Here is a 23,825-nt window from a genome sequence, read left to right as displayed (position 1 = left end):
GCATTTAGTTATCTATTTTACATTTGTCATCTTCAGTGATAATTTGGTGAAGTAGTCTGCATTGTGATCAAGGTTCAGCACATAAAACTGACATGAATTTTTTCACAGCTTCTGAGGGCAAACTTCTGATTTCACTCCGTTTCAAAGGTCCCTGCAGAAAAAGCAGATCTCCTGTGCACACGTTTGTCTACTGTGCCTTTGTCTTGTGTGGGTGACAGGAACCTGGGTTGGCTGGAAGAGCATTTATTTATTAATATTTATGCATACCCATGGTGATTTCTTCAGGAGAAACTTCCAACAGTGGAATCTGAGACAGAGCCATATCTAGTGTGGCTCTTACGTTTTGGCATACCAGGCCACATTTTCACCCTCTCCCCTCCCCCAATTCTCCAATTAATTATACTGCTAGCAATCATTTGCATTTTCAGATATACTGGGATGTACTCATGAAACGAAATAGTGAATCTTTGATAGGGTTAGATCCAGGAATGCTATAGCTGTATAATATATGCATGTTTGTGTGCATACGTATATGCAATGTATATATAATGCATGTGTATGTATGTATGTATGTGTAAGTACAATGCTGCATAAAAATGCAGCTCCATGATGTAACAGTGTTATTAACACACTGCAGTGAGAAGACTGTGTGTCTCCCTATTCGAATGTGTTTTTCTAGGTGATGGCTATGGCTTAATTCTGGTAGTAGATGTATTGGTTTTTGCTTCAATGAAGGGCAAACCTACAGGTAGGCAAAAAAATGTCTTAAGAGCTAGATTCCAAATCTCGAGATAACATTCTAGTTGGTGTGGGTAATTTAAGCTCAGACTTTCTCAATAGGAGATGGTTTTGGATTTTTTGCAAAGACAGTAGCTTGTGCATTTTTTTCCCACATGTAAGCAGAATCTAACGTTTGTAAAGGCTGGCTATGGGACATTCCCGCATCTCTCACATAGCTCTGTTTGCTGGGGTGGTCCAGGAGCTCCGATCCTCACAGCACATTGTTTTGAAAAAACAGGATCTGCAGGCCCAAGACCGAGCTCACCGCATTGGCCAACAAAATGAGGTCCGGGTGTTGAGGCTTTGCACCGTCAACAGTGTCGAGGAAAAGATTCTTGCGGCTGCCAAGTACAAGCTGAATGTGGACCAGAAGGTTATCCAGGCAGGCATGTTTGACCAGAAGTCATCCAGCCACGAGCGGAGGGCATTCTTGCAGGCCATTCTGGAGCATGAAGAGGAGAATGAGGTATTACACAAGGCAACTTTGTGAAACCTAACAGTGACCTTTAGCCTCAAAAGGATTAAGAAATAATGCCTTTGTTTTGTTCCTTAAAGAATGTTCTGGGCTGGTGTTAATTAAAACGACTAAGTTGGCTTCTATCTCATATCCCACAGAAACACAGAAACTCAGAAAGGTGTTCATTTGTCTTAATAACTATTGCCAGAGGACCTTCAGAGCTCAGCCTGTGCACACTTCTCTGCCCTCTAGGGGCTGGGTACCAAGTACTTTATTGTATTGTGAGTGCTGCCTCCTATATGCAAGATGTGGAACTGCAGAAATAATCCTTCATAGAACTCTGGCTAGGTGCTCATTTTTTTCTTTCATACTCCACAACAACATTCTCTGTTACTTTTTGAGTAAGGATGGGGATACATCAGTGAGTTTGGAAAGCTTTGCCTTAACTACCATAAAAAGGATCTTTTAAAAAACTGAACAGAGGCAGAGAAATATCACCAGAGTCCTAAGGTCTCTATGTACAAAACTAGCCAAAGTTGTGCAAACAGTGTTTTATCTTTCTTTTATTGAGTCATTTTATTCTTTTAGATGACCAGTTCCAGTCATTTTATTTTAAATACCCATTCAAACTGGGATGTATAGCTCAGGATAATATTTTTTTTTCCTCTAACTCTATCTGCTTAACTGACTCCCTTGCCAATGTGGCCAGCTGGTTTCCAGGGAGAGACTGCCATGGGTTTTGGTGGGTAAGGCAAAGCTTTTAAAGTCTTTCTTGTATAGTCTTCATTTCTGAAATGAGCCTGCATGTAAAATATGTATATATATATATATATATATATATATATATATATGTATGTATGTTTGTGTGTGTGTATACATATATATGTATGTTTGTGTGTGTGTATATATATGTATGTTTGTGTGTGTGTATATATATGTATGTTTGTGTGTGTGTATGTGTGTATATATATATGTATGTATGTGTGTATACATATATATATATATATATATATATATATATATATATATATATATATATATATTCACCTATTTGAGTGTCAGGAAATGATGAGATCACAGCTGGTCATATGCACTCAGACATCCACATCTAAAACCTTTTAAAATCCGGAGCAATTCACCATTTCTGGTTTTTAAAATAGAAGATTTGATACAGACTTAGGAATTAGACTACCAGGTACCTTTTGCTTTAGTTTATACATGTGGCCATTTCCCTAAACACCGTGGGCTGGTGAGATGGCTCCGCAGACAAAGGTACTTTCCAACAAGCCTGCCAAACTGAGTTTGGTCACCGGGACCCACATGTTGGAAGTAGATAACTGACTCCCACAAGTTGTCTTTTGACATTCATACACACACACACACACACACACACACACACACACACACACACACACACATGCATACATTCTCATAATAAATAAATATTGAATAAATAATATGATCAACATATTAAATGCGTTCAGATACTAATGTGATACATTTTAGTCTACTTTAAATCTAAGGGACACATGATTTGATGGAGTATTGTTGGAAGAGCTGCTACTCAGCCAGGAGTCTCCACTGCATTCCTGCTTATTGCTTTATTTTTCTTAAAAGGCCTTGTAAAAATATTACTTGACCACGTGAGATGGTGTGCACTGGAGCTTGGGGTTTTCTAGATTTCCTAAAGCACAGGAGACACTGGTCTCTCTCAGGCCCACAGATCACAGACCAAGACCATAAGGTTACAGGAACTTCTGTGCCAACTGATTCTCACTGTCAGCAGCCTGCTGGGACAACAACTGTGTCAGACAACTATTAGCAGACTGTGGTAGTATAAGCCCTGATGGGAAGCCAATTGGGGACCTTTTGCAGATGTCAGTGGACGGTGCCTGTGCCAACAGTCCAGGGCAGTCCAGGGTGCCGTGGTCACAGCTGGCATGAAGGACGAGGGGACAAAGAACACAGCGAGATTTCTTGTAAACTTCCCAGCTGCTTTGTGCCCTGGGTGCTCAGGTCTCTTTGGGCAGCTGTCCTACCAACTTCTAGAAGAATCTGCACCGTGGCTCAGGACCCTATGGCCCCATTGTGTGAGGCCAGGGCGCTGTAAGAGTTATGACAGTTTAGGTGGCTATTGGGAGTGCTTTAGCCAGGAACAAGATCTTGTTCGGTTCTGAGCCCATCCTCCAGCTAGTCTGCTTCTTTGTCAGATGAAATGTAATATTTAGGAAAGATTGACTCTAATCAACATGGAGGCAAATTAAATCGGAAGGGCTTTCAGTACTAATGATGATCTTGAATCACATACTTTATTGGATCGCGTTCATATCTAAGAGTGATTAAGTCCCTTCAGTGTGCAAGGTGTCTTGGAAGCTGATGTCATCTAGCCAAGGCTGCTGATATTTATTTTTTAAATTGTGGAAACCACAGCATACTGTTCGTTTCTAAAACATTGAGAACTATTTATTTCTGAGAAATTAGCAGATACTGTGCTTCTGTTTAACAGGATATAAAATTTAGGAACTTTTGCTACTTATGTAATCACTTTCTGTACTTTATTTAAATTGTTTCAAGTAGGTATAGTTTTGAGGTATATTTGTATTGGTAGGTTTTAATTGTGTCCTAACCATAGTTTTAACCTTCACCAATGATAGTGCCTACCAAAATACATATAGATTCCACTTGTCTTAAAGGTTCTGTATTCAGTACCTTTATATTATTTTTCCCCCTGTCCTGGTGCATAGTAACAAAAAACTCACTGTTTTGGGTAAATCTTTGAAAATAAACATTCAACATGTTTGCAGTATCTGCAGTATCATCAGATGATTTAATAGAATTAACATCAAGTGGTTGTTCCTGTAGCTGGCATCCTCCCAAGTAGATGTCACGCCTATGTTAAAGATGAGGTCATTGGGGCGGGGAGACATTAAGTTGCTTGCTTTAAAAGTAACAGAAAAGATCCACACCCAGGAGAGCTAGTGTTTCTTAGAGAGCACATTTCCCGCCCTAGGCAGATTTTCTGCTGGAAAGACGGTTTGAAAGCTTAACCTCAAAATACCAATGGCAGGTACTAAGCTGGGTGACCCTCTGTTCCCATTCTGTCTTGAGAAGTAGGACAGACTATTCCCCCACAAACTATCCACCCTCTGTTCTTAAAGCCTCTTCAATAATTCTGTTTCTGAACCCAGGAAGAAGATGAGGTGCCAGACGACGAGACCCTGAACCAGATGATTGCTCGCCGGGAAGAAGAATTTGATCTTTTTATGGTAATGTTACAGGAATCATGGAAAACCACTGTCTCTCCCCACCTGTCCCCACCTCCCCTTATTTTGTTCCCCAGATTGACTGCAGCCGGCACACTGGGCAGAACCTAGGTCCTGAAGTCTGTGCTTTGCTTTTGGTTCAGAGTCTGCAAACTGGCTGGATTTAGCTGCAGACATATTGTGTTTGGCCCACATAGCAGTTCTTAAAATTTCGCATTTGTTGCCAGCATGAAAAGAATCCTGATTTCTGGCTTCCTTTGGAAAGTTAGATGGGGCGGTGTTTGGCCCACAGCTCTAGATGGAAGCAGTCGGCCAGAGCTGAGCTGCAGCTTCATCCTTAGCACAGGCAATGTGGTCCACAGTTCACCAGGGACCCACTCCTCATCCCAGGCCAGAGTCAGACTGGACATCTGCCCGTTCTCATTGCATTAAGCTTGCAACTGTGGCTTGGCCTGCTTCTTTCTGAATAGGAGCAGGTGAACAGCAATAGCCTTGGGAAGTTGTTGCAGGGACTATACACAAACAAAGAGAATGTCTGATGTGTGTATAGGAGGCTACAGCCTTGGTTCAAAGAGCAAAACCTGCTTCATGTTAGAGGAGCTTGCCCATGGCTTTAACATCGAAGTCCCATGATATAGAGCAACTCTAAGTTTTCTGAAGCCTCAATTTGATTTACATGCGAGGTGTACCACATGCCATGGTGGTTGGTGAACAGGCCCAGTCTGGGTGGGCAGGGAAGGCTGCTCAGCAGCTGCAGAATGGTGGGTACTGCCTTCTTCTGGCTTTTATGCTCTCTCTGGTCTTAAATGACCAGAACAGTCCAGGCTACATAGTGTTTACGTAATAGATTCCTGGCTGAGTGGTGATGTTTTTGGTTTCGGGCTTTGTCCAGATGGCAGGACAGATCCAGATGAGTAAAGTATAAAGCCAAAGGCTTCCTCCAAAACATTCAGCCGTTTTGGTCTTCATCTCAGGCATTTAGCCTGGCTGTGGAGGGAAGGAATATGTATGCAGCATGGTAGTGGTGTAGGAGCAGTGACGATCCCTGATCACAGGCACCAGTCAAAAAGCCCTGGGGTCTTGGGATAAGGCACCCTGCATGAGCAAAGCACCCCGAGAGGAGAGGTGCAGTAAAGATAGGATTACTGCTGCCAGGGCTATAAGGTAGAGTGATATGAGACCCCTTTAACCAGAAATTACAAATTCTAAAGAGATGCTAGGAATCTCCCCTTTTGGGCGCAATCTGAGCATTAAGGTTTGCCACTAAATTTAGGACCTTTATTAGTATTATTCCATAACATTGCAGGCCAAAGGAAACACAGCTAGGCCAAATATGACCCAATGGGTTTGCAGTCTCCGCCGTTTTAGCTTAGGAGGTTGAGAGAATAGAGCCAAGGCTGTGTGGGCACTTAGGTCATTTTCACGGGGTGCAGGGGATTTATTTGCTTGTGTGGCTTTTGTCTAGAGAACATGGATTATGCCCACACATAATGATTCCCAGTAAAAGACCATTACCTCTTTCTCAGGCGGAAAGGCGGGCAGCCATGGCGGTGACTCCCAACTTTAGAAAACGTATTGCTTCCCTACACAGGGGAAGCCATGTTGGGGAGACAGGACATTGATGTGGGGTTCTGCTATCACCCCCCTCATTTCTAGGTTAAGCTTTGAAGTAGGGAGATTGGGGATGCACATCAGAAACCAGCATCTATCTTTGAGGAACTTACTAAGGGTTGGTGACTGGGCTCAGAAATTTAGGGCAGCCCAGTTCTTCTTTATGGCTGAACCTTTTGCAAATCTTTGCAAAAACTCAGGCAAACCCGGAAATTTTGTCCAAGGCCCAGTCTTTCTTTAACTAGGGAATGGGCATGTGAGCCCAGAACAGGCTCCTAACAGACCAGACTGGCCTATTGCTTAAGTCTTAGCATCTATTAGGGAGAGGGGTGTGATACTGGTTTTTGTTGGGTTTAATTTGTATACCTTTGGCCACTAAGGCTGTTCATTAGCACTTCCACCAGGGGGCAGATAATAGAATTTGAACCCATGCCAGCTACTGATTAAAGTGTTTTGTGACAAACAAGAATGGAATGTGAGTTGGCTAAGCCCCTGGATCTCATATATCTAAAGTCTTCATCTGTTATTAAGAATTAGTTCTGTGTCTCACATTAATAAAGACTTGGTATTCCAATGTATATACTGCAAACAAACGGTTTCTTTAAAATGATAATCTATCTTTCAAACTGTGGCATTGCCTTCCCCTTCTAAAACCAAGACATCAAATACTTAATTTACCTTTTATACTGATAACCTGTGAGTTTTACCTAAAAGTTTTATATGATAGCAACATGCTTCAGATATTTATTTTGGACTAATATATAAGTAATGGACTTTTAGAGGCCATATTTGCTATGAAGGCTAAAAATAGTTATAAATGTTAAGGTTTGTAATAAGGCCTTAAGATGAATACATCCAGCTAGTAATTAAATAGAAAAATTAGTCTTAAGATGTTATACAGAGTTATTGGGGGAATATCATTAGGACTTGCAGCTTATCATGTTTAGTTGAATCTACCCTTCTTAAAAAAATAGCACATACATGGGTTATTTTTTATTAAGATTAAAGAAAAGATTTATTCTACAGTTCTTCTACTCTCTATAAAACATTTTACAAGCTCTGGTCTAGGAATCGGGAATTTCGTCTAGTTAGAGCTTGAAGTGGCTACATCTTGTCACAGAGTAGGCCTCAGGGAGATTGTGTTCTTTAGTTATCTGATTATATTAGGAGGTTGCCCCATGCAACCTCTGTCTAGGTCCTGCCTTAAAGAAGCATCCTCTTGCTCATTGTCGAGCGTCCATGGTAGGTCCTGTTTCTGAGCCAAGCATTAGATGGCTGGATTAAGCCAAGCATCACAAGCTAAGTATAGCACATGAGAGAGCAGGGTGGCTGCATTTATCTACCAATGGGATGCTGCCATGCTCCAAGCTTACCCGGTCTTACAGACAGAACAATTTCCAGAAATGCTGAAACATAGTTTAAGGAGCCTTGACGATTAATTTTTAAGTCATGTTTGGGTTCAAGAAGCAAATGTTTCCTTCACATTTTGTCAGTTTTAGCTTTTAAGAAAGAAAAATCGTTTTATTGAATCGTGTTCAATAAATTCGGTACGGTAGAAACACGGGAAGAAGGAAAAGGTAAATAATGAGTAATTAGTGACTTATTTCCTCGTTGGGATAATCTGGGTTTATGTAACTAGTGTATAGAGAGAGTGAGCAATGCTTTTTGGGTTCTTCTTTTACATGTTTCAAATTGTTTGGCTACACTTAAAGCCATGAGCACGTGGCACATCATTTACTGAGAACCAGATAGGATTTCTAGAACAAAAAGCAAATCTCAGGAAAGGCATAGGCTCCTGAGGGCCATGGAGGGAAGGCATAGGCTCCTGAGTGAGGGCCATGTATCTTGGTGAGTTGAGAAGATGCTGGCTTTGTAGGCTGTTGTGTTATACTAACTTCCTAAGAGCTGGACTTTTAGGAAGTAAAGAGTTTGGGGAGTTTGGGCCTTTCCTACCCCCAACTAGGTACTACGGAGAAGCCAATACATTGGCAACCTGACAAAGATAACCGTCTGTGTCCCCTCAACATTTAATTGTGGTTGGTACCGGAGTCACTAATAACCTTCCCTGAAATGTTTCTCTCTGTTCCATAAAAATCGCAAATCCTCTTCATAAAGAGTTTTTGTATGTGCTCAAAGAATTCATTTGTTTTGGGGGAAGCAATGAATTATACACATAGGACTCGTGCTTAGATATTTTCCCATTTATTTATTTTGCATGTGGCATGTGCATACCATAGAACATGTGTAGAGGTCAGAGGACAACTTGCTGGAATTGGTTCTTTCCTTCCATCTGTAGATCCCAGAGACTAAATTCAAGTTAGCAGGCTTGGCACCTTTACTCACTGGCCCAGGGCTCACATTTTTATAATGCATTCTTCTTTTGAATTTTGCACACACTGTTAGGCTAGGAAAAAGAGTCCTTAAAGAGGGCATTTTTTTAAATGCAAAAGTAAATTCAAATGATGGGTATAAAGGAAGAATCATTCATGTAGACACTGTGCTTAAGAATGAACTAGAGCAAGCTGACTAGGGTAAGAGACTGAAGTGGTTACTTCGGCAGTAGAAGACAGCTTCTGGAGATTGTAAGCTCTGCCATATAGAATTCTCTTCCCTTGGTGACACTCTTATCCCTGTTTCCAGCGCATGGACATGGACCGGCGGAGGGAGGATGCCAGGAACCCAAAGCGCAAACCTCGCCTGATGGAGGAAGATGAGTTGCCCTCCTGGATTATCAAGGATGATGCAGAAGTGGAAAGGCTCACCTGTGAAGAAGAGGAGGAGAAGATATTTGGGAGGGGTTCTCGCCAGCGCCGGGATGTGGACTACAGCGATACCCTCACCGAGAAGCAATGGCTCAGGGTAGGTGTGGCTTTATATCTTACCTGGTGGCTGGAGTGTTTTCAGTGACTTGGCTGGAATCCTCTGCTGAGGCAGAACCTGGGCTCCTGAGCACTGAAAGAGTGTTCCCTGTGCAGCGGTTCTTCTGTGTTTCCAGGCAGTTTTTAGGGGGGGAAGAAAGAGTGACAGGTATTTTTGTTGGAGGAGAATTGGCCATAAGAAGTAGGGATTATTAGGACTGTGAGACACATTAATGTTTTATGGTCAATTTTCTGGCCATGCCTCACTTTCTCAAAATGGACGAGGGGTCCTTGGAGATTGTTTTAATTGTTCACCCTTATTTCATGGTCTTTAATCATGGATTTAATTCTGCATGGCCTGCACAGAGAGTTCAGAGGCAACATTGTTTTCTGACTGTGTGATTTCATGGATATAGCACATTTAGATTTGGAAGGTCCTTTGCAGTATTTGGTTTTGATGAAGAAATTGAAGCTCCAAAAGAGTGTGTGACTATTTGGGGCACACAGCTGGATAGAAATACAGAATCAGTGGTTACTGGCGTGTTTGCGTGTCAACGTTGGGTCGGCGTGATTTGTCTGGTTTAAATACCAAGGACACCTGGACTGGTGTCAACAATGGCAGGAAGAAAAGAAAATGTTATTCTAAAGTTTGTGGGGATTTTTTTTTTTTAACCTCTTCTCATTTTGACTGGGGACTGAAATTGCATAATGTTCCTTTGGGACCCCAGAAATATCCGCATGCTCCTATCAGTCATGTGTGGGAATGTCAAGGCCAGGGAGGGGTTAGCTGGCCTTTCCAGTCTTTCTTGCAGACTTAGTACCTAATAGGCAGAACAGCCGGGGACATGCTTTCCAGACGGGGCCAGCAAAGCTAGTGCTGGGAATAGTATGTACAGTTGGGTAAAAATCAAACTAAACAGAAGCCAGTGTTGGGCACCATCCATTTTCTCAAAAGGAATATAATTCCCAAGCTTCGTGAACCAAGGGTTTCATGGCCTGGGTCAGAAGAGGGTAGGTGGGGAGAGAGGAACTGAGAAGGATTTTGTGGTTGGATATCCGAATCAAATGGCAGCTTTGGTACGCTGGAGGGATGATTCTTTCAGGGGATTGTGTAGTGATAGGGATGTGACATGAATTCTGAAAAGATGGTGTCTGTGGGATTCCACAAAGAAAATCCAAGAAGGCATCACTCATATTTATGATCAAACAGTTGTCATATGAAATGTAACTTGTGTGTGATTGTTTGTTTTCCTGTCAGACCCAAGCAAGGGTTCCAATGGCCTCAGAATACAGCTCTACAAATTCCCTCTGTTTGATTGTTATGGTTATAGTTCAGTTGTATGATTAAGACTCATCCTATAATGTAAGGAGATCTTGTTGACTATTCATTTCAGAGCTTGGAAAAAAAAATGGATTTTTCTTTCACTTTATTTAAGCACCATATTAATCACCTGAAGTGTTATTACCAGAGATGAAACGAAACATAATCTAGGCCCACAACTTCAAAATCAGTTTTTGATCTGAATACTCTCCAGATGTGATAGGCATAACAACCCTGTTTATTGGTGAAGATTGGAGCTGAATGTAGCTTGTGTTTTATAATCATAGAGAATTACTCCTAGGCAGTGACGGCATTCATCTTGGGAGGCCTACATGTTAGGCTAGCTTATCACCATTCACTTTATCCTTCACAGTGCCCCACATGTACAGAAACTTAGTGAGTGATGGTGAAAACGAACTATAATCCTCGGAAAGTGGCAGTTCCTGGCTTCCCAGTAGTGCTTGGAGAACATTCTAAGTGCATGCAGCAGGCTCCCGTTTTATCTACCGCAGGCGGATTTCAGAACAGTAAACTAGTTAGTTTAACAGAACTGACTCCTCTGTGGAAACTCATGTGTCTGATTTTCTCCCTTAAGGGGCTTAGCCATGTGTCAAGTCATCCAGGAGGGCTGAAGCTGTTCTCAGTACAGCTTTAGTGGGATGTACCTTGTTGGCATTCTTTTCAGAAACTGTATCGCATGTTCTGGATGGTCTAGTGGCTGTTATGTAAGACACCTGACCCCCTGACCTCAACCCTTGAGATTTACAATCCTGTGTTGTTGTTGACCCGGAAGCAGTCTTGTGTAATACGTGGTAATCAAGTATTTGCTGCAATAAAATGGAATTGAAGGGGCCTTTAGGGGGGCTGGGTGTGTAGAGATGCTCTGTACTGATACTGATTGGCATCCTGAGTATTCACAGCCAATGTGGCCTTGAGAGGGAGACTGGCACATACTACGAGTAAGACATGCTCCATCGGGGCTGAAATCATTCTTTTTCCTGGCAGCGCTGTATTAAGCCTGCTTGGCTGGGGCTTGGAAGATGCATAGCATCCCAGAGTTGGAAGGCGACTGAATGGGGCTGTGGCCATCCTGTGCTCGGCCCACACTCTATAGTGCCCATGCCAAGAGGCTGGCTGGCCTTCAAAGGCAGTACACTGCCTTTTTGTCTTCTGAGCCCCAGAAGTTCAAGGTCAGCCTTGAAGGCTGGTTCTTCCTCCCGCTGATCAGAATTTTCTTTCCCAATAGTTCCTCCCGGGCCTTGATTCCATGTCCTGGAGAGGACAGAACAATGCCTTTTCTGTCTTCACAACACAGTCTCATGGGTAAAATGTACACAGGTTTAGTCTGGCATGGACCTCCCAGCCCTCCCCTTCTGAACTTTTCCTCATCCTTCAAGGCTCGGTTCATTGGTTGTCTCGGAAGATAAACACGGACTGCACATCCCAGTGTTCCCTCATGTTCCTTGTTTGCTCCTCCATCGCAGCACCATTCCGAGTTCCCAGCATTCTCAGGCTTTGTCTGAGTTCCTGGCTGGTGGGTAAACTGGATCTGGAGCTGTACCCTTTCAGAATTTCAGTCTTCCCTATGCAGCTATTACGTGCCACTGGGTGCCTCAGTGGAACAGACTGTACAGTAGAATACAGATACGGTCCTAGCCCCTGCTGTCGCAGAAGCACCTAGCCACACCCATCTGTGAACCTATCTATCCAAAACCGTAAGTCAGGGTCATTTTCTCAGGCAAGAAAAGCCCATGGGGATGGTTCCTGGGCAAGGGCATCTTGTTCATGTAGCAGGCCAGGTGAGCATCTGCCAGCTTGGTCAGTCTGTCCATCTGAGCTCTAAGAGGCTGAAATGGCATGGTGCAAGGGTGCAGGAGCTCCTCTGGCTGCACCTCATCTGTTGCACATCCCTTTTACTTATGTCCTGCTGTTCAGGCCTCCTCTGTGTGTCCAGCCCAGCTCAGAAGAAGACAGAGAATCTCCTGGCTGCAGGTCCAGGAGAGCAAGTAAAGTTCTGATGAACACTTAGCTTTCTCACCTAGCACCTTGGCATAACTCAAGGTAAATGTAATGATGACACTGCTGCTTTCCTGACAAAGACAGTTTCCCCTCAAACAGGCTTTATTCTAGAATTGAAATATGCTAAAAATTTCTCACAGAATCCTGGAGAGAGTCTGTTTAGCTGGAAGGGTTTTATTTATTTTTTTAAATCATTTCCCCTCTTGATTCATAATGTTTTAAATGAGTAGAATCAAAACCTTGTGTTGTTGCTTTTTAATAAGGTATTTTAAGTTAATTTAAAATCCATTTCCATTGAAACTTAAAAACACTTTCAGTAGCAGGCAGTTTCCCAGTCTTGGAGTAACTTTGATTTTTGGTGGTTGTCAGTTTAATGTCCCCTTACCCTACAGGACTTCCTGGGGACATCATCTTGTTTTCCCAAGATTGTCTGGATAAAGATAGAAGCTATTGTTTAAGCATGACCTTGGGGGTGTACAACTGGGTTCTTTCCACCCCATGAGTTTAACTGAGCGTTGGCACAAGGTTAATAGGCTACTGTTATGCCCAGTATGTACATATGCCTGGTCCCTTTGTGTGATCTTGGAGACTTTGATGACTGCTTTTGACATCAGGTGTCCTGGCCAGCAGCTCCAGCCAGAAGCAGTTGTGTGTTCTTAATTTCATTAAGTCTCTGGGGTTTTTGTTGTTGTTTTGTTTTGTTTTGTTTGTTTTTTGTTTTTGTTTTTGTTTTTTTGTCTAAAATGACTCTTACCTCTTTTGTGTCTTGGTTGCTTACTGTTTTGGAATATGTGGGATATACCAAAACTATCCCCTTCCTTACCAGCAAGGGGTTGTGAAGCCTGCAATTTCTAGAATCTGGCTACACAGATCCAGGAGCCCTTTGAAAGGCAATCTGTATGGGGTGGAATGTCTGACATTTACAGATTTTTCTAGAAGTTTATGACCATAGGAAAGACATAGTAAGAGACTGCTTTAGAAGAAGCTACATGGGGCCTGAAGGTCAAGCCTCATCAGCTTCCTAGTGAATGTAACTCGGAGCGTGCCTCCCCACCTCCCACAACTTTGAGGGGTTTTGTTTTCTGAAGACTTATTTCATCCATTTGTGTGTGTCTAGGCCTGTGTGAAAGTATCTGCATGTATGAGCATGGCTAGATATCCCTATGTATATGTGGAGGCTGGGAAAGGAAGTCAGATCCCTTTGAACGAAAATGACCTAAGAGGGATGCCCACTTGGTTACACTGATCTAGGATATGAACTCTAGCTCTCATGGTTATGCAGCAAACTCTCTTAGTCGTTGAACCATCTCTCCAGTCCCTACCTAAAGTTTTGACCCAGAAGGGATAATATTTTATTTCAGCCTCAACAGCAGTTCATTGCTGCCAAAGATCTGGCAAGATCAGGGGTACAGTCCTAACAAGAGTGCCTGTAACTTCAGATACCAGTCACATTTGGGGAGGGTCAAGGGCCCCCATGCCTTTTTCTGACTGGCTGAAATGTTTCCTTGAGCTGTTTGGATTTGTACTTTTCTAGAGTAGCTCCCAGAACCCAGGAAAATACCCCTGCAGCTCTGGTTTCATGATCCTGTGTGTGAACCAAACAAGAGGTGCACTTTCTTTACCTTTCCTTGTAGACTGAAGGTGTCTGAATCTCCTGCCACATCAGTGGGCACTCTAAACAGGAAGCCCACCGGTCTTTAGTGATCAGGGTATTCATTAGAGCGCCATTACATGGATGTGATTGATGAAACCAATGGGCAATTGATGGGCAAGTTGATCTCCAAGCACGTTGGCCTCTCTAGGAATCAGTTTGGATATTGTGGTTTGAGTATGATATGTTCTCCCAAAAGCTTTTGAAGACTTGGTCCCTAGCTAGTGGATGCAGTCCGCTGAGAGGTCATTGTATCATGCCGGCTTTTACTTCAACAGTGTACTAACCCATCAATGGGTCCACAGAGGTGGCATTATTGGAAGCTGGTGGTACCTAAGGCCTGACCAGAGAAAGATGGTCAATTGAGAGTATGAAAGCTATCTTGTCCTCAACATCTTTCTGTCTGACCCTCTGCTTCCTGGTTACCCTAAGGCAAGCAACTGTCTGTGCCACACCCTTTCTGGGCCAGATTACAGGCCCAGAAAGAACAGCCAGTTGACCACAATCTGAAATGCTTGACATGGTGAGTTGAAATAAGCCTTTCATCCTTGAACTATTTATTTCTGGTGTTTCCCCATCACTGAGAAGACAAGTTTCTAGGGCAAACTTCTAACGCTGTGGTCACACTGTTGTGTTGGTGAGTTTTTTGTTTGAGTTATTTTTAATAGGTTCTTATACCTCTGCCTCCCTTCAAACCCTTATTTCACCCAGATCTCTTCCAACCCCCCAACACCAGGTAGGAAAGAAAGAAGGCTGGAGGGGGACAGGGTGAAGACCTCTTTAGACTACTTCTTGCTGATTAGGGTCATCATGTTTCCTGGGGCCAGTCGAATCCAATCATCATCATCAGGATATCTCCAGTGTCAAACTGCAGCATCAGCAACCAGGAGCAGCAAAGGAAGCAACAACCTTCCTCTCCTAGCACCTCCTCCACCCCAAGCCTTTCGGGGCCCTGGTATTTATTTCCTCTCCAGAGACCTCAGAACTAAACTATCTGCAGCTGGCAAAAATCATGCCTCTCCTGGAGCAGGAGACAATCGCAGTTAGCTGCTGTGGACCAACTGAAGCAGCCTGGCCTCATATTCCACACCTGGGATTAAAGCAAAACCATATTCATATAATATAACTGAGCTTTTAAGGAAACCCAAACTCGCACTACATTGTTGGTCATCTGTAACCAATGCTAGCCAAAGCTTACCAGAAGTCACTTCATTAGCACGGTAAAGATATTCCTGTCACTTGGGAAATGCCAAAGGTGTAGACATTCCATGCTAAGAACGTAGGAGTAGCCGAGCAAGAATTATTATCCAGCCGAAAGCCCTGTCTTCAGGCCTGACCTCTCTGCTTGTTTTCATTACATGGAAGGAGCCTCTCCATCTTGCCTTCCTTTCATAGAACAGCTTCCTGGGAAGGATGCTCCATTCTTGGTCTCCAGTGCGAGTCTCAGTAGTCCCCCCCCATCTCCCCAGCCATCTCTGGATTCAGGCAGGCCTTCGGAAATGAAGAAATTCTCTGATGGAACACAAAGGGTTTGATTCTTGATGAGTACAAACTAACCACGAGACAAAGGAGGGGTGAGGAGCTTAGTATTGCTCCAGTGAGGAGACCATGGGGGTTAATTTGCAAAGTAGCATCTTCTGAAAGAGAGGAAATGGTGGCTTTTATTGGGGCAATCTCTGCATATGGGTAGACATCACCATAGAGACCCAAGTATTTCTTAACATGCCAGGTTTGAAGTCATTTACAATGTTTGAATAAAAGAGAGGTGGTCAGCACATTTTTGAGCATGCTCAGTTCAGGGTCATTACCGCATGTTTAAAATAAAAGACGATGCACACAAATAGAGGACTTAGTGTTACTATGAACATACTTTTCCCCAGGTCACCCCAAATAAATGACTTGATGATTTGGGCTTGTTCCTTTTAAGATTCTCAAAGAACCTATATTAGTAACTTTTGTTGTTGTTGTTGTTGATAATGTAACTAAATACCGGACAGGAGCAACTTAAGGGAGGACTAAGGGTTATTTAGGCTCATGGTCCAGGAGTACATAGTCCATCAGGGCAGAGAAGAGACTACTGGATTGAACTCAGCTGTAACATCTAGGGCTTGCAACAACTGTTCACATCACACAGCAAACGGGAAGCAGGGAGCTTCAGCAGAACAGAGATGGGGATAGCCTTTGAAACGAGGTTCTGGCAGCCAACATCAGCCAACTAGTCTCTGTGTCTCAAAATTTCCAAATTCCCTACCAGTTTGGGGACCAAGGGTTCAAACACATGTCCCCATTTCACATTCAGGTAACATTATAGACAGTCTTGGCTGAAGTAAAAAGAAGTATCCCCTTTGAAGGCACGTCTTTTAAAAGGCCAAGGACTCACACTCAGCTATTTTACAGCTCTTGAAAATACCTACCTCCCCTAATGGCTAACAGCCTCTGCCTCCCAGAGAAGCCTGGTTAATGTTTCTGTGTGCAAATGGGCTCACACAGCTCATGCTGGTTTGGAAAGCAAAGGCATTCCTTGTCTTTGTGAACTGACCTTATCTCATTTTGAATAAGACAGTGGTTCTCGTTCTTGTACTGGGTATAGCCCATGTAAAGGTTTGGAAAAACATATTAACATGACTTAAAAGTATTCTTCTACAGTGAGTATTTGGTAGCTTCTTCAGGCTATACCCAAGGTGTTAACAGTGTCATATTAAACTTTAAACTTGTATGCATCATAACTTGTTTGTGCTCATGATATAACTGGTGCCTTGCTAACTTGTATCTTATGTTTGAGAGCAGGCATTCCATCTATGTATATTGGCAGAGCGTCACGATGAGACCATGGACAGGCCAGAGCTTTTCATTTGGCTTCAGCCATGTGTGTTCTACCTGAGATGTTCCTAGCATTGTAATGCTGGTGTTGTTCTTGAGGACAGGGACTTTGTCAAACTGGGGTTACTGCAAATCTAGAGGGTAAGCTGAACAGTGATATCTGGAGGGCTTCACTCTGCTCCTTTGGTCTCTCTGCCAACTTCAGAATGCTTCTCTTCCTTAAAATGCTTAGCAATAGCCTGGAATTTGTTTAATTGCAGTGGAGTGATTTTGCCCCCCAGCACTTGGAGATAATTAGAACACGCTGTAGATTGTGTGCTCTGTATAATGTGTAATTACAGCTGGGTGGGGACAGCGGATTTTGGAGAGCAAGCCTTTGTCACAAGGAGGATCTGATGTCCTGAAAACACGGTTTTTGAAAAGTCCCACTTAACTTGTTTAGTATCATGAGCTTCCATTGAACATCACCTGTCCTCTGTGTGGTCTTTATACACAGTGTGGATAACGGTGACTACAGAAGCTCCTGGCATTGAAGGAGAATCCTTTTTCTTTTCTTTCCTTTTTGAATGATCCCCTGTGTTGTTGGACTCCAGTCAGTTTATGATGTGATGGAGAAGATGCCAGTTGATAACGCAGGTATTGTCAGAGGCCATAAGGTTTCAAAATCAGCCTCTCGGGAGGAAAGACAGACACTCATAGTTTTTCTTTTTTCTCCAGAAATCTGCTACCAAATGAGAGTATGCATTTCTCAGGATCTTTGTACCTGAACGGGGTCCCATGATCACATCTGCTTTCCATGAGGAGGACTTTGGGAGTTTTCTTTTCACAAAGCTTGTTTTTTTTTCACAAAGCTTGTTATAAATTAAAGGAAGTAAAGGATTCTTCAGATGGACAACAATGGGAAATCATCAGTAAACCTCCCTGTGGAATTTACTTTGATATTTTGAAGGTGGTATGATGCCCAGTGCCGGTGTTCATGTACAGACAGGGTGGATCCCCGTTGTTGGGTGCTCAGTACAGGCAGCCAAGGTGCCAAACTCCAGAATATAGACGGCAGATGGCTCCCTGAAGATTTTGATTATAAAGCATCAGAAAAAAATACATACCCAGGAAAAAGCCAAGAGGTTGGGGTTTCAAATCACGTATTTGGAATTCTGCTGAAATACATCAGAAGTAATAAAATCTCATGTGTGTGAAGAGGTAGGGTGTGGAGCCTTTGGAAGGGTTTGAAACATGGTAATATCTCTGGTTGGGTTGGACAAAGTCTGATCCACCCTAGATCAGAGACAGGCTGGAATCTCTTAGCTCTATTTTGGCTAGGAACATCTGTGATTCTGGGAAATGCAATTTTCTCTAAAAATAATTTATTTTATGCTGGTAGGATTTCTTGAGGACTTCATCTAAAGCATAAAATCTGTAATACTTTTTATGTTTCTATATCTTATGTTTTGTTGGTTACCTTAAATAATTTCCTTAAGTTTGTTTAAAGACTACAAGACTTAAAACGATCGACCTTTTACGTTTTAAATGGCATTTGGGTCTTAAAATTAGGTCATCTGATTTACTGGGGCAGAATTTTCTAGCAAGCTGCATTTCCTTTTTTATACACAAGGGAGAGCTAAGGCCCTAGAAAATAAATGTAGGTTTCACTACATTCCATCTTTGGGTGGAAGGACTGAACTAATTAATGGTGCTAAGAGTTGTGAATTATTTGGTGGGGGGGGGTGTTTGACAGTAGTAAAGGAATTTTAATAACTTCCAACAGCTTTTATTTTATAGGCACTGGCTAGATGGCTACAAGAGCCATTCAGGCCCAGTCAGCTCCCTTTGGTTAGAATTCAGCAGGGTAAATGCAACAGAAGGAATACTCCTCGGAGGGCTGGCAAAAATAAACAGTGGACACTGAGAGGCAGGGCAGACTTGGGGCAAATGATTGATTTTCCTTTAAAACCTTAATGCCTAGAATTTCTGGTCTTGAATTGTATTGTTAGAAATCAGGATTTAGCTCCCAAATCAAACTCAGTCATCAGAAAGAACTGTGGAAAATTGGCCTGGCCTTAAAAAGATACAAAGGACATCCAGTAAGTTCATACTGTCTTGAGAAGGAGGGAAAAAATTTCATTTGTTTCTGTGGAGAAAAAAAAAAGTTTGGAAATAAGTCTTTTTATTTTTTTTTTCAAATCAAGATTTGTTGTTTAATCCCATGCATTTATATATTTATTTATTTATTTATTTAAAATCAGTAAGGTCAGATTCATTCTTAGAGACAGGCAGATGGCTGAGTTTGGTACCAGCCTGGTCTATTAGTAAGTTCCAAGCCAGTCAAGGCAACATAGAAAGACTCTGCCTCACAAACCAAAACAAAGCAAAAAACAAACAACCCAATAAATAGTCTTCATTGTTGGTAAGAGTTGGGACATGCACTGAGGAAAATCAGTCAGGGCAGGGCGACTCCATTTTCTCTGTGTGGAATGAGAAAGCCACAACTTAAGGCCACTTTCTCTGCAAGCCTTGAGCTCAGCAGGGGTTCAACTCCGCCTAGTGACCCCAGTACCCTTTGAACTTCTGGGAACTTTCTTTGTTTTGTTTTGTTTTTGTTTTTGTAATTTAATTTAATTTAATAAAATGTTCCTTGAGGAGGTATTTTGTGTTTGAATGTAATTTACACAGGAACCAGGATCCTAAAATAGGAGAATAGACTTTTAAGAAAGGCCCGAGTGGGTGGGGGAGCACTCTCTTAGAAGCAGGGGCAGGGAGAGTGGGATAGGGGGTTTCCAGAGGGGAAACCGAGAAAAGGATAACATTTGAAATGTAAATAAATAAAATATCCAATAAAAAAAGACTCAAAAGTTTCTGAGAAAACCCAAAATAGGTAATTGGAGAGGAGAATAATTCTTAGGGGAAAAAGATTAGAGTGGGGAGCTTAAACAGGAAGGCTATTTACTGAGGATGCCACAGCATCTGGCCACAGGCATCTCCCACTTCAGCAGGCCACCCTGAGTTCACCCAGCAGGTAACTGGCTCTGGCTAGTTCTCATTGAAAGGCTTGCCAGCTTCCCCTCCCTCAGCCAAGGGGTGCTCTTTACTTCAGTTTTCATTTCAGCCCAGGCCTACAGAAAGAATGTGAGGGCCGGCAGCCTTGGAGTGCGAGCCCAGGCCTGCTGCTACCTAAGTGGCCTTTGAAAGGCTTTTCTCTCTCTCTCTCTCTCTCTGTGTGTGTGTGTGTGTGTGTGTGTGTGTGTGTGTGTGTGTGTGTGGTGGGAGGGGGGGAGAACAAGCAAAAGTTGGCTTCCTGCAGACAGGAAAGGGCAGAAGAACCAGAACCTGCCTGTACTACAGCCAGTTCCCCGGCTTCTAGCCCACAGAACCATGCAAAGTACATGCGTTTTGCTCCTGTTTGGGGTCTCCAAAAGAAGACAGGGCCAGGACTGGAGAAAGCTGTTGATTATAGGCACTGGCTTGTGATTCTGGGAGCTGAGACTCCTGTGAGGTGCTGGCTGTCTGCTAGGACACAAGGAAGCTAGAAATGTGGCCCTAGTCCAAATCTGACACTCTCAGCATCAGGCTGGGAACATATTGACATAAGTCCTGGACCCCTAAGAATCAGGAATCTGGTACCCAGTACTCAGTATCCATCAATTGAATGGCCAGAAAAGGAGAATCCCTCTTTCCCCTTGCCTCTTTTCCTTCCCTGGCCCTCAGTAGATTGGACAGAGTCGCATTGCTGGTTTTACTGATTAAAAAGCTTGTCTTCTTTCAGAAACACACAAACATGTATTTCCCAGCCATGTGAACAGCTGTCAAGTTGACATACGATCACATTAGTGTGTCTTCCCCTCACCCCCACCCTGCCCCGTCTCCCCTAGGCTGCCCCCATTTCTATCCCTGGTACTTTGCTATTGCAGCCCAAACGAAGATGTGGGTCATTTGCAGCTTTGATCTGAGGAGCCTTTCCATGTACTGTCTAAAGGAACCTCCATAGTCACAGGAAGGTGTGTTTGCTTCACTGTTCACTGTGATCTTTAGTCACGGTCCCCTCCTGCATAAAAGCAGATTCAACGCAGCCGTTCTGTACTGACGACTGATCATGTTCCGTAGTCGCATTTGGAAATGGGAAGAGTGGTAAGTTGTCACTTTGCACAGTCACAGCTGGCCAAATGTATTAATGCAATTAGGAGGCAGACTCCAGAGACGCGCCGTGATGACATTGCAGTTAGCCACTTGCTAGGAAAGAGTGGATCTCCAAGCACGCAAGAAGTGAGACTTAGCAGGGATGAGAAGACTCGGTGACACACTCCAACCTTTGTAAGGACTCTAGCTGTTCAGGAAAGGAGCCGGCACTAAGCAACATGCATTCTGCATAATGGCATCATGTCGGTGTCACCCTCTGGGGATGAGACTAGTAAGTGTCCCTGCCTTCAGACTGCTAGGGAAGGAAGGGCTGCTGCCTCTAAAGGATGCCTTCCTGCTGCTGTTGGGAGACTCGATCCTTCCGACAGACAGCAACAGCTGGGCCTGTGTGTTACCTGTCAGCCCCTTTCGGCCTTAAGGGAAGGAGAAATACAGCCTGCGAGTTCACTGACAAACAGGAGCTCGGGTGCAGAGTCATGAGGATTGGGGCATGAGACATGTTCAGATTCCTGGCACTTCAGAGGCTAACTCTTACTTTTTTTCAAGTTGCCCAGAGGATACAGAAGGACCATTTTAGAAGGAATGCATGCTCTGATCGCCCCTGTCAACTCTATATGGTCAGGAAGAAGAACAAAAAAACACCTCTGGGTCCTAAGTCCCTGAGAACCGAGTGTCATAGAATTGGGTGTGGCCCAGGACAAGCCTGAATCATCCCTCTGTGGTCACCAAAGGCAATGCCGAAGGGTCACAAGGCAGGATGGAGAGGCTCTGTCTACCCCTAACCCCACTCTGTGACTCCAGTGTGCAGACATGGAAACTGAGTCACCAGGCGGTGAAGGAATAATATGTCCATCACATAGTAATCTAGCGGTCTGACCCACATTCTCTTATTATGCCATCAGGAGCAGCAGCAGAATAGAGGAAGTGTCCCAGTCAGTCTCCACAAGACTCAGATTCAAAAGAAAAAAGTCTCTGAGAAAAGATTCTACAAGGCTCAAGTATAAGACAATCTTAAAAAAACAAAGCCCAGTATCACACATTAGGAATGAGCACAGCAAGTGACCTTCGATATTATATTTCAGCGGGAATGTCGGGACAAGAGTCAAGCAAGCCTTGCCTAAAGCAAAATGCCATGGTCCAGTCCACAGATTTCCTTGATTCTGACAATTCTTCCGTTAATGAGGAGGGAGGAAGCCATTTAGAGTAAGCGTCATGGAGTCACATGTCAAATGTGCACGCTCATGGCACATGCACAGACTGAGACGAGGACGATCTGGTTCGTTTGGGGCCGTTTTAAGGTGGTTGGGATGAATCTAGCTTTTGCGGGGGAGGGGACAGAAGAGTTCAGGCTAGAAGGCAGCTGGTGGGGAAGCTGGCAGGAATTCTGAGACGTACCTGGGTGGAAACAACGGTTGTGGTGTCTATGCACTAAAAAAATCACTTCTCATCTGTGTGTTCTGGAAGGGTACCGGAGCCTTCACACTTGTGAGAAGAGCAAGGGCACTTGCGTGTCAAAGGATTCTTTTGGGTAGCAAATCTTTATGAGGGCATGGGTCACTAGGATGTCACTGGAGAGATGCCAGCAATGCCTACCCGGATGTGCAGTCGTAAAAAGAAAACACATCCTGCTACCGGCTTTGTTAAAAGGATAAGGGGCTGCAGTCAAACCTCTCTTCCTAGCTCTCCCTGCTGCTGGTAACCACATCCATGGATTCACACACTTCTTGAGTCTTTGCAATGATTGATGGTGGTGCTACTCCAGTCCCTGAGATACATGAGTTGAGACCCTGGCTGTTCCTGGAGCTCAGGACTGATGGGAGAGAACAGTAAGGTATCCCTTTGGCAACGGCAGTGCCATTGAAAACGGTGTACCTCAAGTGATGGTGACAAGCACCACTCAACAAGGGTCTCTAAGGAGCTCGTCTGGGAGAAGAAGTGGAAACCTGGGATGGAGGATGTGAAGGACCAGGACAGTCCTGTGGGCCAGCCAAGAGCAAGGGAGCAGAAGGCCACAGTGTTTGGGTTCCACTCCCCAATAGCGGGGTGTGACTGTGGACTTTGTAACTGATCTCTTGTGTAGACTTCAGGGACACCCTGGTTATGATACACATGACATTCACAAAGTCTTGTGTTGTGATGGGCCATGAAAGGTAAGGTGCCAATGCGATAGAATAGTGAAGGTAGCAGCTTCTTATAGGAAGTTGAGACTTTATCAGTTTTGCACAGGCCCAGAACTGGGATGTTCAAGAAACAGCCCACCTCACCCCCATTGCAGTCCTCTGCCCACTACTGCCTAGTAGTATATACCAGGTTAAATAGATATATATGCCATTCATCAAAAATATTAAGGTAGCCCCCAGATTACCAAGATCAATTCCATTTGTGTTCACTTTAAAAAATAATCAGTGCTTTGGTGTCCTGTTACACACAGCCATGATAGTTACAGATTTCACGTCTGCAGAATCAACCAATCACAAATCAAACTATTTTTTTAATTCTGTATTGAACATATACTAAAATAGTTATGTGTCATTATTCCCCAAATGATGCTGCAGAACAATCAGTTGCATAGCATTTGTGTATTAGAGGATATAAGAAAATCTAGAGGTGGTGATATTTTAGGCTCTGAGAGAGTATGCCTAGGTTATATATGAGTCCTGTGCTGTTTTCTGTAAAAGACTTGAACATGACTCCATCTTTAAAAACAAAACAAAGAAAGGTGCAAAAGAGTGGAAGGAGGAGAATGGAATGACTTAGAATCTCACTGACCTTTGACCTCTGTGTATGCTGGAGAAAGAGCCAAGGGAAAAATCCTATAAAAAGGCCATTTGGGTGGCATTTTGCATTCCAGGTTATTGTCACCCTCTTGGAAAGCTCCACTCTTGGCAGTAGCTCCAGCCAGCTCCACCTGAGG

At 43.4% G+C, this 23,825-nt stretch overlaps 1 protein-coding gene across 4 annotated transcripts in view; it reads left to right on the top strand.

Moving 5' to 3' along the window:
• The window catches only part of SMARCA2 (SWI/SNF related BAF chromatin remodeling complex subunit ATPase 2), a 164,805-nt gene that overhangs the window by 98,055 nt on the left and 42,925 nt on the right, over positions 1 to 23,825 (top strand). For all 4 annotated transcript variants that reach the window (XM_080912453.1, XM_080912454.1, XM_080912455.1 and 1 more), the window contains exons 25-27: positions 1,019 to 1,246; positions 4,426 to 4,503; positions 8,752 to 8,970. In XM_080912453.1, the coding sequence (XP_080768579.1) occupies positions 1,019 to 1,246; positions 4,426 to 4,503; positions 8,752 to 8,970 (525 nt within the window). The remainder of the gene's footprint in view (positions 1 to 1,018; positions 1,247 to 4,425; positions 4,504 to 8,751; positions 8,971 to 23,825) is intronic.

This window comes from Micromys minutus (assembly GCF_963924665.1).
Source record: "Micromys minutus genome assembly, chromosome: 2".
Classification (NCBI taxonomy): domain Eukaryota; kingdom Metazoa; phylum Chordata; class Mammalia; order Rodentia; family Muridae; genus Micromys; species Micromys minutus.
The sequence above is the reverse complement of the archived record's forward strand: the minus strand, read 5'-3'. Positions and strand labels throughout refer to the sequence as shown.